Source organism: Quercus lobata, chromosome 6 (genome assembly GCF_001633185.2).
Source record: "Quercus lobata isolate SW786 chromosome 6, ValleyOak3.0 Primary Assembly, whole genome shotgun sequence".
NCBI classification, from domain to species: Eukaryota; Viridiplantae; Streptophyta; class Magnoliopsida; order Fagales; family Fagaceae; genus Quercus; species Quercus lobata.
This window is the reverse complement of record NC_044909.1, coordinates 22,493,244-22,511,502: the sequence shown is the minus strand read 5'-3', so window position 1 is coordinate 22,511,502 and position 18,259 is coordinate 22,493,244. Positions and strand designations below refer to the sequence as shown.

Sequence of the window (18,259 nt, the reverse complement as noted above, 5' to 3'; positions counted from 1 at the left end):
GAATAACAATCATATTGACAACAGTGACCAAAGATATTGTTAATTGAATCTGGAGGTAAAAGATTGTGCATCAACCTGTAAAATGTTTCAAGCTTTTATATACAAGGAGAGTTGCTTAAAATGGTTTCGTCACGTTCAGAGGAGTGTGACTAATGCCCCGGTAAAAAAGAGTGAGTTGATCCAAGTTGAGGGAACCCAAAAAAAGAAAAAGAAAAAGAAAAAAATAGAGGAAAGCCAAAATTAATTAGTAAAAGTATTAAAAAATAAATACAAAAGGCATGTCAATCCCAAAAGTAGCAAAGAGTATGACTTTTGATAGAGTAGAATGGAGGAAAAGAATACAGGTGGCCAATCCTAACATATCTGTTGAGGATTCAAAGCCAACTCTAGAATTTTGGAATTAAGTCTTTGTTGTTTTTGTATATAACTCATTGAATGACACACCTATAAAAGCCAAAAAATTGGCAGACTTCACAAAAATTTTGTTCAAATGAAACACCTTCTGAAGGCCTCAACCAACAGTTACATTCCATTCCAAAAAAAAAAAAAAAAAACCTATAAAGGTGTCAAATGAAACACCTTCTAAGGCCTCAACCAACATTTACTTTCTATATCACCTAGGTATTACAACATGTTGATAAAAAAAAATTAAGCAGTTCATTTCTCCTCTTCAGACACATTCCTAGATAACTGTTGCAGGAAGTTCCCAAGCAGCCTCTGATCCAGAAACATATTAGGTATCTGCAAGAAAGAACTATTAAGTAAAGCCTGCACACACACACACACACACACACACACAAGAGAGAGGGAAAGACCTTTTCCCCAAAGAAAATTTTTGTATTATCAGCTATGGCCTCGATGAATTTAAGCTCAAGAAATTGCGGTGTCAGCTTCAACTTGTTTGCTTCAGCTTCCTTCAGTAAACTAGAAATGTAGGGAGAGCAATATTATTAGTCATTTCTATAATACCGTACTCATATCTTTTAAACTGAAAAGTGAATGAAGCTTTCACCGGTAGAAATCTGCATCGGCCAAACTCTTTTCCCGAGCCATGTATATCTGGTTCTCAATTTCTTGCTGCTTCCTGACACTATCCTTTTCCATCAACTTCTGTTCCATAAGGATCTTGCTCACATTTGCAACCTTCTCAGCTTCACTGATAGCCATTTTCTTATTTGTCTCTGCCTCTTTCTCAACAACTCTCTGTTTCTCAATAGCAATTAAGACCTAACAAAGTAACATCAACATAAAACATAGAATGATGCACTCTATTAACTTCAAAGGCTTACTATATAATAAATTATCCAATATGTTTTTAATTGACTGGGTGTGGGTGCAAACACATGCATGTACAAAGTTTGGATATAAGTGAAAAAAGCTCAAAGGACCAAGGGTAACTGGTTTAAAGGGTAAACTCAATGTTCAGCCATAATTTGAAATAATAAACATACATTAAAAGCACATTTAATTCGGAAAGAATCTGCATATCAAGAATCATATTGTGTGCGAGTGTGTGTGTGTCTATTTGCTTTGCTTGACTAACAGAGGAAAATAAAAGAAAGTAAAAGGACCTTCTCTCATATTCAGGAAAAAGAAACTGAACCTTAGTGCGTTCCTCTTCCATCTGTTCAAAATTGCGTCTTATGCTTTCTGGGATTTTTGGCTTTGTAACACGAACACTAATGATTTCAATTCCTGGAGCATAACGTGTGCAGTCACCCTGGAGAGCATCTTTCATCTTTTCATCAATCTGTGAGAGTTAAATGCTTTGTCAATATAACATGAAATAAATAAATAGAAAAGGATTTGATTACCCCTACACTAGCACACGGTGCCATGATGTTACACAACTATATGAAGTATAGTTTTATAAGGAGATTCTTAATAATGCTGGCAACTTAACACCAACATAGATTCCCGAAGACAAATAATCCTTGGAAGTTAACACAACACTACTTGCTGGGATTTTCTTGAGGAGGGATAAAATTGTTCAACTTTTAAGTTAAGATTTCAATATGCTTAAACAATCTGTCAGATTAAACTACTAAAGCAGAAGAAGAAAAGCACACTACTCTAAACAGCTCTTGGAAAACTTCTTATACTGTAAAGCTAAATTGGAAGCTCCCAAAATATTTTCATTTATGGCTTTAAAGGGTATGTTTTCTTTAGCATCCATACTTGATCAAAAACATCAATGTAGACTTGCTGAAGAGAGTGAGAGCTGCAAAACTGATTGATCTCGTGATGAATTTTGTCATATATCCATGTATTGTCATACTGCACCCCATAGTTCAGCAGAGTGTCATGCACATAGTCCTTGTGAAGCCGGTTAACAACCTGAAAATGCATTAAAATCAGCGCATATAAGCTGAGCATTTCAAACCTTTGACTACTTGTAAACCATAATGTTAATAAAGAGCAACATCTCGTAGCTGTACCTCTATCTTCTCAAAGTTAATCATTACACCTCCTTTGGTACCACAAGGAATATCCCTCACCTGCAATTATACTCACAGGAAGGATTTGAGCATTAGACTGACAAGATGAAATTCCTCAATTTTCATAACATCAAATTTTACCTGATCTGTCTGAAGGGTTACTTGAACAGGCTCATAATGGGTTATAAAAGGCAGCTTCAGATGAAAACCTGAAAATTAAGTGCATGCAGAAATTTCATAAGTTCTAGGAAAGCAACTACTGAATGAAAATCATAAAGAAAGGACCATAGTCAAACCTGGATCGGTAATCGTCTTTAGAAGGGCACCTCCTCTCCAGTAAACCCCAACATGGCCTTCTGGGACTTGGTGCAGAATGGAAAAACCATTCCTAATAGTTGATGATGAAGGAATCACTATCTGTAAAATTTATATTCATGTCAGATATTTTCAAACTCAAATAAAATGATATGAACACTTATTCCAGTGTCTGAAATTCATAATAAATCTGAAATTTTAAACAAACTAGCATTTAATAAGAAAATTATATAGTCACTCCATTAAAAAAAAAAAACACTAATCCACTATTTTCCTTTTTCGGGTATGCCTCCCTGGCAGCTGCAATTACTAATAAGTAAAGGAGTGTAGCAAATCATAAAACCAGGCCAGCCTGCCAAGAACAACATGACAAGTTTTGATTGATTTTAGTTTGGTAACTCCTTTGATCAAAAGACTAATTCAAAGTGGGAACTAAATACATTCCCATATCTTCAAAGTGGTTCTTTCAAAAACATGCCCTCCAAGTCAAAATTTTAAATTTTGGTGTTTTTACATGCATGCAAATTTGGCATTTTCATAAGCTGCATGTTAACTAAAACTGGTTTTGAATCTAGACAAACTGATGAATAAAACAACTTCACTTGAACTACTCTCATTTTTGGTTCAGCTTGTATCAAACTAAACCAGCTTTGTGGTTTGCAAACATGCCCAAAAACATTCAGGCAACACAATTACAAATAGAGTAATTTAGAAATAACACTACCATCCCTAGTGCATACTCGATTCCACAATGTAAATTCCTTTTAAATTGTTTTCAAAAAATGTTAATAATTAAATGACAATAGGCATTAGAACCACAGTTTGTAATGCAAGGTGAAATGGACAAAATAAAAGTCCTTTGTCTTACTCTTACTATGTTCTATTTAATACTCCATCATTCGTAATCAACCACATGTCCCTTTTTCTTCTTATATAGTAATCCACTTTTATAAATGGGGAAAGAAAAAAAATCAGATGTGTGACATACTGCAGTTAGTGGAGCATAAAGTGGAAGACTATGAATGGGATAGAGCATTTTTATTTGTAATGGAACACCATTGAAGCATTTCTACTAGAAGCTATAGGCTATTATTCATTATTATGCACCTCTGTTGTAATCTTTCAATGAGAATATTGATGCATGTTGAACCTGACTTGAAAAAATGCAAGCCCACACAAAACAACAACTACCATCACCATAAAGGGAAACAAATACTAGAAATAATCTTGAGTCACATTTTCATACCAAAACAATTTGATGAATTATAAATCACATATTACAGATCTTGAGATGTTATTGAAGAAATTTACAATGCCAAGACATTGATTATAATAGCGACACGGATTTTATGAATAATAATAAAAGATTCATTGAACTATGATTTAAACTAACAACAACTGGCCTTAATCCCAAATTTTTGGAGTTGGCTACAAATTTTCCTCCATTCTATTCTATATGAAGTCATACTCTCTGTTATTTCTTTAATTAATAATTCATTTTTTATTATTTCTACTAATGTAATTTTATGTCTTCTTCTACTTTTTTTTCCCCTCAACTTAGATCAACTCACTTTCTTACTATGCATTAATTGCTCTTCTCTGAACATGATTAAACCATCTCAATTGACTCTTCCTCATATTTTCATCAATAGGGGCTAACCCTATCTTTATGCAGATTTCTTCATTTTAGAGCCCATCTTTCCATGTATTTCCACTTATCCATCTTAACATTCTCATTTTAGCTACACTCATTTTATAAATATATGCTTATTAATAGACCAACATTGGTACCATAGAACATAACTAGTAGTATAGCAATCTTATAGTTTTCTTTCTAACTAATAGGTATTCTACAATCACACAATACTCCCCACGCACATCCATATAACTATTATTTAATCTAAGATAGAAACTAATCTAGGAAGCTAAGAAGCATGGATACTGACATATATAACATGGGACACAACAACACAACAATTCTTGAAAAATTAGAACATGTAGAAATACAGTAATTAATTAATATCTCTAGGTATATTGTGGACATAGTCTATGATTAATTCTAGTTTTCAAAACAAATAACAGTTATCAAAATCTTTAAAAACATATCTAAATCAAAATAATTTTTTTAATACGAATTTTTTTTTTCCTCCTAACACCAATGTAAGAGTTTTCTAGCCATGTCCGTATTTGACATGCGTCCAAAACAAAATGGTATCTTATGAATCGAATATGTGTATATCTATACTTTCACAGTGTGTAGATCCCTTTTTATTTTGTGCATAAAATAATTATTGGTCTGACATGGACACAGTCAGAGATTTTGGAGCATATATGTTTCTTCACTTAGAAGTATACATGATGAAGCATCAATTCAATGATTAAACAACAAGAATGCTTTGCTATCAAGCCATATTTTACAACGAATCAATTAAAGCAAACTAAAAAGCACAAAAGTGCTCCAGCAATTTGATTCATTATAGTTATTACTTTTATTGTTAAAAGTCAGCCGAATATTGAAATTAGCCAAACACTGCCGAATGTGATTACTGGAGAAAACGAATCGACATTGAAACAATACGTATTGCAGAATTAAAGAAAATGCCGAAATCAATGTACCTTTAAGATAAATGAAGATTGAAATAAGGATCATAGAGAAATAAATCTCAAACACATAATAAAACAGATAATGTGAGCAATCAGATGCTAAAGCAAAGGCTATTGAAATCGATGAGAGAATAAAATAATGTTGAAGATGGTGATGAAAAACAAAGCGGCGACAGTTGATAGATATAATTTGATATATAATACCATGGCAAATATTGCGATGAAGGATAGGAAGATTGTGAGAATTGCAGAAAAACCACCGCCACCGCTGCCTTGAGGAGGCTGTGGAGTTGCGGGTCTCAGTTGATGTGTATCCATAATGGCGGTTGGTTATTGGACAGTGTCAGTCAGAGTCAGTCAATCTGTGAGGTAAGGCCTCACGCAACTTCCGTTTTCATGTCTACCGTGGGGAATGCCAAAGGAATTTGGTGCTTTCTATCTTCTATTTCTTCGGGGAGGTTCGTGTGAGCGTGAAGTGTGACAGGAATTTTTCATTTTTTTGTCCTGTTGGAGGGAAATTGTATGTGCGACCTCCGCGTGGACTATGAGTCATCGGGACTATTTGAGAGCGTTTGGTTCGCTGTAATGTGCCCTTGATATGATGCACACTACGATGATATCATATTAAAGTTTTTGTTTTATTTTATTTTTTCTAACATTATTATAATCTAAAATTACAAAATATATCATATCTCTTTAATCTCTTGTATTGAGATTACATTAATATAAAATTACAATAATGTAATATTATGGTGTAATATAACATCACAGCGAACCAAACACCTCGTTCGAGTGATAGGCTTATTAGTTAAACCTAACGCACTTGGAGGTTTTAGAATTTAGATTCAATATATTGCACATTATTGGTTCGTAGGGTATTAAGAATGTCTCTTGGATCGAAAGACACTGGGACTCCACTTTTTTTTTTTCTTTTTCTTTTTTTTTTTATGGAAGGGACACCAATCTTTTTCATATATATATATATATATATATATATATTATGCCCAATACATACCCACATGTTATAGGGATGAAATAGACACACACACATAACATGTTGTCTTCATTTTTAAACCTGTGTCTATTCGATCCCCTCATAACATGTGGGTGTGTATTGGGCATAAGAGATATATATATATATATATATATATATATATACACACAACTATTTATTTATTTTTGAGAAGATATATACTACTGAGTATTTAATGGAATTTTCTTGATATGGAAATTTCGTTGGTTCAAAAATACTTTTTGAATATATATCACTGCAAATTTCTTTAAAAAAATTTCTCCCCTCTCCCTATGTGTGTGTGTTAAAAATACTTAGTATTCTAAAAAAAAAAAAAAAAAAAATTATATGTATGTATATGGATCAAGGGGCTGAGCAAGGAGTGAGGCATGGCTCCTTCTAAAATATGTCATATATATGTATTATTGTTAGTAATCTCTTAAATGCTTTACCCTTAAGTTCCTGTCCCAGCTTAAATAAGGTGAAAATGACAAAGCTTACTGCTTACCTGACGCACAAAGCAGAAAAAGAAAAAAAAAAAGACAAAACAATTAAACAAAAAAGACACACACCACTTTCACTTGTCTTGGCGGTAAGCTAGCACTTAAATTTAGCAAAATAATAATAACAACAACAACAACAACAATAATAATAATAATCACCTCATTTTGGATTTTTTTTTTTTTAATAATTTTTTTATTGAACTTCAATTGATAGTCCTATATTTTACACTTTTTTTTTTTCAATTTCTTGACATTTTAGTTTCAAACTGTGGTTTTTTTTTTTTTTTTTTTTTTTTAATTATGAACACAAATTTTAAATACTTTGAAAAATAGATAAAAAGTTGAATTTAACTTATATTTTTAAAAGCAATCAACACAACAGGACATGTATACACAACTTTACAAGTAAAGTTGTATACTCCTAATATTTTCAAATTGATTTATTTTTTCAATTTATTTTAGTTTTTGTATGAGTTTTCAATTTATTATAGTTTTTGTATGACATTTATAGCTGTTTACCATTGATCATTTATTTTGTTGTTAGTATAAATTAATAATTTTTTGTTATTATTTTCAATATTATCTTTTAATTTTGTCCCCTCTAAACCGAAATCCTAACTCTACTGTTGCATGGGGCTGTCATGGCTTTGGCAGCATGTCCATGCAGTTTCCATGGCATTGGCAACATGCATATATATACACATATAATGCATAAGACAAATACATGTCTTCATTCTTATAGTTGTGTGGTTATTCTCCTCACAATGTGTGGGAACTATATGATTGTAAATTTTTACACACTATAAGAGTAAGATTGCAAATATTTAATCAATGGGATATTTTTTTTTTTAATGTTGATATCTAGAGAACTTTCAGAAACTAATTAATTTTGGATGGTTCAATAGCAATGTTACAACTTACAACGGAAGAAAATGAGTAAGTTACCTTCTTCTTCGGAACTTGAGAAAATATTGTGGACTAATCTTCTACATTCAAAAGGATAATCCTAAAAAATACTTGTAGGTATTTATGTTTAGTTCATTTTTTTTTTTTTAATCTTCTAATCCTTTGATAACCTTGAATTACATGCTAGATTTTCAAAAACACTTGATCTAAATGGGAAATTAACTTCAAAAGGAACCGTATTTTATAATATATATATATATATATATATATATGATACAAATTGTTTTATTTGTACCATATATATAATTTTAAATATTTTTATTTTTTTATAATTCAATAGTTGCAATAAAAGATGGAGTATTTGAATTTTGAATATCTCAATTAAAAATATCAGAAATACTATCACAAAGAGAAATTTTAAGATTATATAGGTATGTTAATGTGTTTATGGATCAAGAATTTTAAGGTTAAAATGTCATTTCTGAAAATAAAAAATAAAATTCTTAGTACGTTTTCTCAAAATTTCCAAATGATATTGACTTTACAACCATACTAATCCTTCTTGCTTATAATAATAAAAAAAAAAAAAAAAAAAAATCCTTGCTGGCTATTTGATAACGGGAATTTCATTTAATTTGATGATTGATAAAGCAAGTGCTATTTCCAATTTCACAGCCAAATGAATTTTTTTTTTTTTTTTTTTATAATTATTATTACCCAATAATACTTCCAAATGAACAGTGATATTTCCTACGAAATGTATTAGTCTTATTGGAAAGAGCCAAACTTTTTTTTCTTTGGAAAAATCTTCCTAAACTTGGTATTGAACAAAATTTTTTCCTGATTATGAAGATAAAATCATGAAAAGAATTTGGAGAGATACAGGAGACCAAGAGTATGTTTGAAAACAGCTTATTTACATTAAATTTACTAAAATATTTTATTTTTAGTAATATGTACGTTAAATGTGTAACAAAAATTTAATGCTAATTTATTGTAAAAATGTTTAAGTTAGATTATTTGAAAAAAAATAACAATAATAATCCAAAACAAAAGGCAAAACTCAAAAAATAAATAAGCTTGGCAAAGGCACTCTAACTTCCAAGTTTGCAATTGGAAAATAAATTTCTATAAAAATTTTTAAACAAAGTTTGGTAACAAACTTGGTTATAGTTTAAAGCTACAATTCTGCTTGATATCTTTTTATTAGGTATTCTATAATAGAGCATAACTAGTAGTACTATAGCAATGTTATAATTTTTTTTCCTCACTTAATAGGTATTTTACAATCATACAATACTCCCGACGTACTTTCCTGTAACTATTATTCAAACTAAGATGGAAATTAATCTAAGAAGCTAAGAAGTATGGATTCTAACATAACATGGGACACAACAACACAACAATTCTTGAAAAATTAGAACGAGTGGGAATACAGTAATTAATTAACATCTCTAGGTATATTTTAGATATGGTCTATGTTTAATTCTAATTTGCAAAAGTATCAAAATCTTTAAAAACATATCTAAACTAAGAATAATTTTTTATTCAAAATTGTTTTCATTTTTATTGGCATGTTTGTAATTGACAAATGTCTAACACAAGAAGGTATTTTATAAATCAAATATATGTATATACAATCTCACAGAGTGTAGATCCCTTTCCCTTATGCATAAAGTAATTATTGGTCTGACACGAACACAGTCAGAGATTTTGGAGTATGTGTTTCTTTGCTTAGAAGTATACAATAATGAATAATCAATTCAATTATAAAATTATTAAACAACAAGCATAAAGCAAACTTTGCTAACAAGTAAGATTTAACATCAAATCAAACAAAACATAGATCCAACGAGGCCAAACTAATTAAAGCAGACTAAAAGCACAAAGTACTCCACTAATTTGATTCATTATATATATATATATATATATATATATATATATTATTGTCAAAAGTACGATGAATTGAATTTTAACCAAACACTACCGAATATCATTACCGGAGAAAACAAATCGATAATGCAGAAAATGTGAGGGATCAGATGCTATAGCAAACGCACGCTATTGAAATCAATGAGAAAGAATGTGATGATAATTAATGAAGATGGCGATGAAGAACAAAAGCGGTGGCGGTAGAATATTTTTATATTGTGTTAAGAGTTGATATAGTTTGATATATAATACGTACCATGGCAAAGATGGCGATGAAGGATAAGAAGACTGTGAGAATTGCAGAGAAACCGCTGCCGCCGCCGCCGCTGCCACCACCTTGAGGAGGCTGTGGAGTTACAGGTCTCGGTTGATTTGTATCCATAATGGCGGCTGGTTATTGGCAATAGGCCTGTGTCAGTCAAGTCTGCCGTGGAGAATGCCAATGGAACTTGGTGCTTTTATAGCTTTTATTTTCGTGTCATGCATGACTTCCACGTGGACTCATGACAGAAATCAACCAATTCTAGGTTTTCGTGTCATCTTGATTATCTCATATTCTCAAGCGCACACACGTCATACATGTGTGTGTACGTGTAGGTTATATAATCTAGATTCAATATATTTAGGATAAAATTTATTGTAATTTTAAATTACGACTTTATTCAATATTTTTTTATTGAAGGTGAATTTTGACAAATTTATTATTAGATTACATCTTATTTTTATATTCTTTATACTTACAAAATTTCTAAAAAATTAAAGATCAATAACTATGTATCAATAAATTGTTTACATTGTAAGTTTTTATAGTTTAATTTTATTATGCACAAAATATAAACTTATAAATCATATGGTATAGTAAATAATATTTGATTGATACAAAATTTGACATATGTATTAAGAGCGTAAAGAACATGAAATTTAATGGTTAGATTTTTAAAATATGTAATAATATTTATTTTATTAAGTAAGGTTATAACATTAAGTTATAACTAATTTTGTAGCTAAATTTTGTCCATATATTTAATAGGATGTAAAGAATGTCTCATTGATAAAAAGTAAGGATGGTGATTGGGAGGGTTGTTTGGGTCACAATTTCTGAAATATTAGGACATGATCGATACGTACAATGCTAGGAATAAAAAATTTAATTAATATCTCTAGGTACCTTCTAGACTTATTTTATGTTCAATTCTAGTTTTCAAAATAAATAAAAACTATCAAAAATTTTAAAAGCATGTCTAAAATCAATTTTTTTAATATGAAATTAAATTATTTTCCTCCTAAGACCAATGTAGGAGTTTTCTTAGCATTTCCGTGTTTGACATGTATCCAACACAATAAAGTATCTTATAAATCAAATATACATATATATCTACGCTCTCACAATATTATAGATCCCTTTATCCTATGCATAAAATAATTATTAGTCTGACATGGATACAATCAGAGATTTTAGAAGTGTAAATGATGAAGTATCAATTCAATTATTAAACAACAAGCATAAAGCATGCTCCTTCTAAAAAAAAAAAAACATAAAGCATGCTTCATTAATAAGCATATTTAACATCAAATCAAGTACCACCAACTTAAGAATATCCGGGCGAGGACATAGTGCACTGGTCACTTTCGGTTGAGCCTTGGTTCAAGCTTAACATAGATGGGGCAACTTTCGCCACTCACGAGTTTGTTGGAGTAGGAGCTGTTATACTTGATTACACAGGTATGGTGGAGGTTGCTTTGAGTAAGAAACTGTATGCCCATTTAGGCCCTTTGTAGATTGAAGCAAAGGCGTTAGAGGAAGGGGTAAGTTTTGCTTGGGACGTCAGCATTAGAGATTTGGCTGTAGAGAGTGACTCACTTATTGTTATTGATGCTTTAAGGGTGGTGGCATAGCTCCAGTGCAGTGTTTATTGAAAATGTCATTGAGGGACATGGAGCAAGCTGTTAGAGTTCAAACGTATACTTATTTCCCACATTAAATGACAGGGAAATCATCCAATACATCTCTTGGCTTAATATGCCAAAAATATTGACAATTATGTAACATGAATAGAAAAAAATCCAGTATGGTTGATTTTGTTTTGGCTTAGGATGTATTGAATTTATTTTCTTTTTAATAAAGTTGTAGTTTATGATGGATTGGTGACCGGTGAGGGTGCAATGATGAACAAAGCGGTGGTGGTGGAATATTTATATATTGTGTTAAGAGTTGATAGTTTGATATATAATACCATGGCGAAGATGGCGATGAAGGATAAGAAGACTGAGAATAGCAGAGAAACCACTGCCGTCGCCTTGAGGAGGTTGTGGAGTTACGGGTCTCATTTGATTTGAATCCATGCGGTCAAGCAGGTTTCATTTTCTTTTCTCTTTGGCGTACAGAATGCGATAGAATTTTTTATGGTATTGATAGGTTTTTTTTTTTTTTTTGGGGTCTAAACATTTTTTTTAGGTTAATAATTTAGCCTAAAACACGGGAGGAATTCTAAGTGGCAGGTTGTTACTGGTTGTTATTGTTAAGGCAAAAAGGTAATCTTAGTGTTAGTTTTAAATTTGAACCAATAATAACTAATCACTTGTGATTTGTTGTAAAAATATTGTAAACATAACATCTCTTAAAATATAAATACGTTACACTGTGTTTATGAATCACAAATTTTAAGGATAAAATGGCGTTATTGAAAATAAAAATTAAATTCCTAACTTTTTGTCAAATCTGCAAATGACTTTGATATTTCAACCATACTTCTCTTTTTTTTGGTAAATGACATTACAAGTTACAACCATACTAAGTAACTTTCTTGCTAGCTGTTTGACAATGGGAAATTTCGTGCGATGAATGATAAGGCAAGTACTATCCCAATTTCACTGTTAAACGAACCTTTTTTTTTTTTTTTTGGGTGTGTATGTGGATAATAATACTGTTAATATAAAACTTATTTTCCATGAAATGTATTAATTTTTATTTCAAAGAGTCAAATACATTTTTTCCTGATTGCGAGGATGATGAAAGCATTCGGAAAAAACTCAAGTCGCCCTCCCTATCCATTTCTATTCAGTGAAAAAAAGAAGAAGAAAGCATTCGAGAAAATAATGGAGAAATTTATGTTGCAAGCTGGCAATTGGGAAATAAATTCCTATGTAAATTATTTTCCAGCAGTTTTCTATTGACTCCATTTTTCATTTCAATTCAAGGAATCATTGTTAAAGACTTAGAGCCATTGGAGCCATTTTCAGCTATATAATCAAAGACTTTGGAATAATTGGACAGGTAGCCCTTACTTCCACCCAAAGAGTTTAAAAGAAAATGGCATATTTTATTGAAACTTCAAACTTTACAGCATTATATCTTTCTGTACCTTTTTTTAATGCCTTTTTGTTAATTTTAAGTAAAATATAGCTTACTTCCACTTAAGGGTTTACAGCATTATATCTTTCTGTACTTTTTTAATGCCTTTTTGTTAAGTTTAAGTAAAATATTGCTTACTTCCACTTAAGGGTTTACAGTACAAATATCAAGAAAATTATATAAAACCGCTTTGAATTTTTCATAACAGCATAACAATCAATAATTTATTGAAACGTTATATTTTTATTTCTCTTTTAAAATATTTCCATTTTAAGTTTTTAACTCACAATTGAACTGCTTCTCAAAAAAAAAAAAAAAAAAAAAAAAAAAAAAAAAAAAAAAAAAAAAACTCATAATTGAACATGTAATATTATTTAACCTGATTTCTTAGACCACCTGTTAACGTGAACTAATTTAGTTTTATGCTTCATTTGCACATCATTATCATTGTCTTCTTGAATTTTTCTCGACCCTCCTCACTCCCAAGGTCCCAATAACAACTTGATACGATCAATTTCACTGTTTATTCTCTACTTTCCTTGGAGATGATATATTTTATTATACAAATTTTAAAAATATTTTTTAATTTGATGGTTGGAAGATGAGGCATTTCAACCTTAGATTTCTTTATTTGATAATTATGTAATTTAAAATTTATTCTATTATCAAAACATAACACTATGTTTTTTATTAGATTTGCTAATTAACAATTTTTTTTAATCATAAAATGAAGTCAATCAATTCAAAAACAAATGAAGGATCATCTTTCCCACTTTTCTTTCACCCACACTCCATCTCATGAATTAATTATTCCTTTTCAAAACATTTTATTATTGCTCCAACAAATAGATAATTAAAAAGACCCTTTTACTTTTTGTATAAAGGAAAATAACATGATGGAATCTTCATGTATAATTTTCTGTTATAATAGAAATATAAATAATTAAGGGAAAAGTTATGAAGGGATATCTCTGTGTGTGTGTGTGTGTGTTTGGATTGATTTTTTTATTTATTACTAAATTCTTAATTTATTAAAAGTGAGAAAAAAAATACAATAATACCTAGAAGATAAATTAGGGTTTTAAAATTATATATAACTGAATTAAATAAGATAATTAAAAAGAAAAATATTTCAAACTCACGGGATCCATATATATTTTTTTTTTTTGACATGGTTAAAAATCACTGCAATCCATAATTTTATTTATTTCTGAAATGGTTAAAAATCACTACTCTACAATGCAGCCCCCCTTAGACTAACATGCGCTGCAACATATGATATTATAACTAATTTGATGATCATAAGAGCATAGGAATCTCTTAGTTAAAATCCAATTGATATATATATATATATATATATATATAGAGAGAGAGAGACACACACACACAATTGTAGTAGAACCTACCCAGTATATTAAAAAGGAGTATTTTTTTTTTTTAATTATTATTATCATTTATTTGAGAGTAACAACACATTCATTATATTTAAAAAAAAAAAAAAAAAAATTAAAGTGCAATGACCAATGACTAGATACAATTACTTCCATTTTTGGTAGCTCCAACTAAACAACTTCATCCATTAATTTTTGGTAGGTCCAAGGGGCAATTTCTCAGCAATCCACAGAACATTGAATTTGGATAATGTTGGAATGGAGACTATATTGGGTCTATTAATTCCTGTGTTCCATCCTCATACTTGTGAAGAAATTAAAGGGGGAAGTATTACTAAATAATGGGAACTTGACCCATTCGCCTTGCTGAGTTTGTTGTGTAAGCTTGATCTGATCATTCCACGTAAAATGTCACAGTTTCCTTTGGTTTAACCAGTCATTGATAATTAATTAAATTGAACTACGTAAGTCGAATATACATACTAGTATACTACCATAACATTTTTAGTAGATCTTCTATTTTAAAAAAAAAATTTAATAATTTGATGTTTATAACTTTTATTTTCTTTGGGGAGGTTTGGCATGATGTATGAGGAATGAATTTTTCTATTGCTCTCTTTTTCCTTTTTCTTTTGGAGAGAAAATGTACAAGCAAAGCAACCTCCATATTGACTCATGATGGAAAATCAACTAGTTCGAGACTTATGAGTCATCATGGATTATCTCATATACACATATCACATGCGACTATCTGGACGATGGGTTTATTGGTCAAGCGTAACGTGTACTTGGAGGTTGTAGAATTTAGATTCAATATATCATTATCAATTCATAGGGTACTAACTATTAAGAATTTCTCGTGGATTAATGAAAGAGACTGAAACTACAATTTTTTTAAACAAAATATAATGGATGAGATGCCAATCTCTCGTATATTAATATATGTGTGTGTGTATAACAAATGTGTCTTCACTCTTAAACCTATGTGGTTATTCCTCTCACAATGTCTAGGTAGGTTTTTACAAGTAAGAATGCATATATTTAATGGATAAGATAATTTTTTATTTTTTGCTAATATTGATATCCAAACCTCTTTTAGTACCTAATTATTTTTTGTGTTAACACAATGATACAACGGAAGAAAATGAATAAGTTAATACAACTGTCTTCCATGAAGGTAAAGAAAATATTATGGACTTATATTCTATTTTCAAAAATAATAGTAGTACTAAAAAAAATACTTTTTTATATTTATGTTTAATTCTTGTTTTATTTATCGTCTAATCCTTTGATAATCTTGATTTACATGATAAATTAATTTGAAAAGTAGCCGTATTTGATTGAAATATATGATGATACACAATTTTTTATATCCACCATATACATCCAATCTTAAATATTAATATAAAGTATTTCTTTATTTGTTATCCAAAAAAAAAAAAAATATTGCTTTATTTAATATTTTAAAAATAATAGATGAACTATTAAGATTCTATATATTTCTTAAAAAAAAAAAAGGATTACATAGATTATTTTTATGAAATTACATAGATATTTAAATTGTGTTTATGGACCACAAATTATAAGGAGAAAATGTCATTTCTGAAACTAAAGTTAAGTTCTTAACGTTTTCTCAAATTTTCCAAATGATATTGACATTGCAACCATACTAATTAAGTGCCTTCTTGCTGGCTGTTAAGTAATGGGAAATTTTGTTTGATGATTGATAACACAAAGGCCATTTTAATTGGACAAAATTTGGCTATAATTTCACTCGATATTGATTTATTGGATAAGAATTTTGATAAACTCATCACTGAATTACATTTTTTTTAATATTATTAGTGGTTGCAAAATTTCAAAAGATCAAAGACCAATAATTATAATTTATATATTTCATTTATCAAATGTCTTCTCTTTTTTTTCTTCTTCTTTCTGACGGAGGAAAATGTACAGGCAACTTCAAAGTGGACTCTCACGTACACAAGTCAGTCGATCAGCATCCTCACTTTTCTTTCACCCAAACTCCATTTCATAATTAATAATTTCTTTTCACAGCATTTAATTTTTGCTTCAACAAATAGATAATTAAAAATACCTATTTTCCTTGCTGCATTCATGACTCAACTTCACTAATCACTACATGACAACATTAATTTATCCCCTAACCTTTTGTACAAGGACAAATAACACGATGGAATCCTAATGTATAATTAATGTTCTATTATAATAAAAATATAAACACTTAAGGGCCAATATATGAAGGGAGATCCCTACGTGTCTGTTTGGATTGATTTTTTTTGTTAACTTGTTTAATTTATTAAAAAAGGGTAAGAATATAATTATAACTAAGAGAAAAAGATGTTTTAAAAAATTGTATACAAATAAATAAGAAAATAATTTTAAACAAAGTTTAGATACAAACTTAGTTGTAACTAGTGACTACAACCCCCACTAAAACTATTAACATGACTATATATTTTAAAAATCTAACATTTGAATAGTATATATATTCTTAACACATGTCAAATTTCATGCCAATTAGATGTTATTTACTATTCAATCCATAAACTTATTTTTTAAGCATAAATTTAGACTACAAAAATTTGAAATTTAAACATTTGATTGATAACATAGTTGTTAATCTTTGATCTTTTAAAAATTTTGCAACCATGATTAATATAAGAAGAAAATGTTATCTAATTATGAATTTATCAAAATTCACATCTAATAAAAATATTTTAAGTAGAATTATAGTTATTGGCTATAATCAAATTTGTATCCAAACTTTGTCTATAAATGTTTTTAAAGAATAATTCAAATGACAAAGCACGCGATCGCACTCCCATAACCCTAGTGTAAGTGCAACATATAATATTATAATACAAACTTAGTTGTAGACTACAACCCCCACTAAAAATATTAATATGACTATATATTTTAAAAATCTAACATTTGGATTGTATATATATTCTTAACACACATCAAATTTCATGCCAATTAGATGTTATTTACTATTTGATCAATAAAATTATTAATTATGCATAAATTTAAACTAAAAAAATTTGAAATTTAAATATTTGATTGATAACATAGTTATTGATTTTTGATCTTCTAGAAATCTTGCAACCATGATTAATATAAGAGTAAATGTTATCCAATTATGAATTTATTAAAATTTATATCCAATAAAAATATTTTTAGTAGAATTATAGTCATTGGCGCCTAAAATCAAATTTGTATAAGTGCATGCGATTCTCTTTGTCAAAGTCCAATGTTCATATTATACATTATCGTAGCACGTAGGACTCAGCATGTACACAAAAAGTAAGGACCCATTTTTCTTATCTTTTTTTAACAGTGCAATGGCCCCATATGGCTTATACCAATTCTTCCATATTTGGTAGGTCCGAGGTACAATTTCTTTTGGGATTCAGCCTATACATTACATTGAAATTTGGATAGTTCCTTCCTCATACTTGTAAAGAAAAGGAGGAACTATGTGTCATATGTGTTTGGTGATTTCGAATCAAATAGGCCCGGATACAAGTCATTGTTTTCTTTTTCTTTCTTGCTGAATAGTCATAGTTTTCTTTTCTTTCTTTTTTTGGGTTTAACAAGTGATTTACAGTCATAATTTATATATATACAGAGAGAGATGCAGTTTTAACACAAAAACATACCACAAACTTAAATAAAAAAATTCATAAAATATTTTTAAAAACAAAGAGAAATAAATAAGTCATGTAAGATTATAAAATTTTAGATTCATATATTTCGATTCTTTTTTTTTTTTTTTTTTTTAA

The 18,259-nt window shown here is 29.5% G+C and overlaps 1 protein-coding gene across 2 annotated transcripts; it reads right to left on the bottom strand.

Moving 5' to 3' along the window:
• Window positions 1-569: 569 nt before the first annotated feature.
• Window positions 570-11,950, bottom strand: LOC115995345 (erlin-2-B-like). 2 transcript variants are annotated; one of them, XM_031119867.1, is made up of 9 exons: window positions 9,967-10,127; window positions 2,735-2,855; window positions 2,580-2,647; window positions 2,439-2,498; window positions 2,179-2,337; window positions 1,604-1,750; window positions 1,013-1,227; window positions 816-924; window positions 570-741 (listed from the first exon to the last, which is right to left on the bottom strand). In XM_031119867.1, exons 1-9 carry the CDS (start codon window positions 10,090-10,092, stop codon window positions 658-660), a joined length of 1,089 nt encoding a protein of 362 aa, XP_030975727.1. In that variant the 5' UTR covers window positions 10,093-10,127; the 3' UTR covers window positions 570-657. The 2 variants fall into 2 exon arrangements, with proteins under 2 accessions (XP_030975727.1, XP_030975728.1); XM_031119868.1 differs by lacking the exon at window positions 9,967-10,127 and adding an exon at window positions 11,945-11,950 and having other exon boundaries at window positions 574-741.
• Window positions 11,951-18,259: the final 6,309 nt, after the last annotated feature.

Coding starts and splice junctions, on each gene's coding strand:
- LOC115995345 (XM_031119867.1), bottom strand. CDS start 10,092: ATGGATACAAATCAACCGAGACCTGTAACTCCACAGCCTCCTCAAGGT. Junction 2,499..2,579: donor TAACCCTTCAGACAGATCAG/GTAAAATTTGAT, acceptor GTATAATTGCAG/GTGAGGGATATTCCTTGTGG. Junction 1,228..1,603: donor TGGAAGAGGAACGCACTAAG/GTTCAGTTTCTT, acceptor TTACTTTGTTAG/GTCTTAATTGCTATTGAGAA.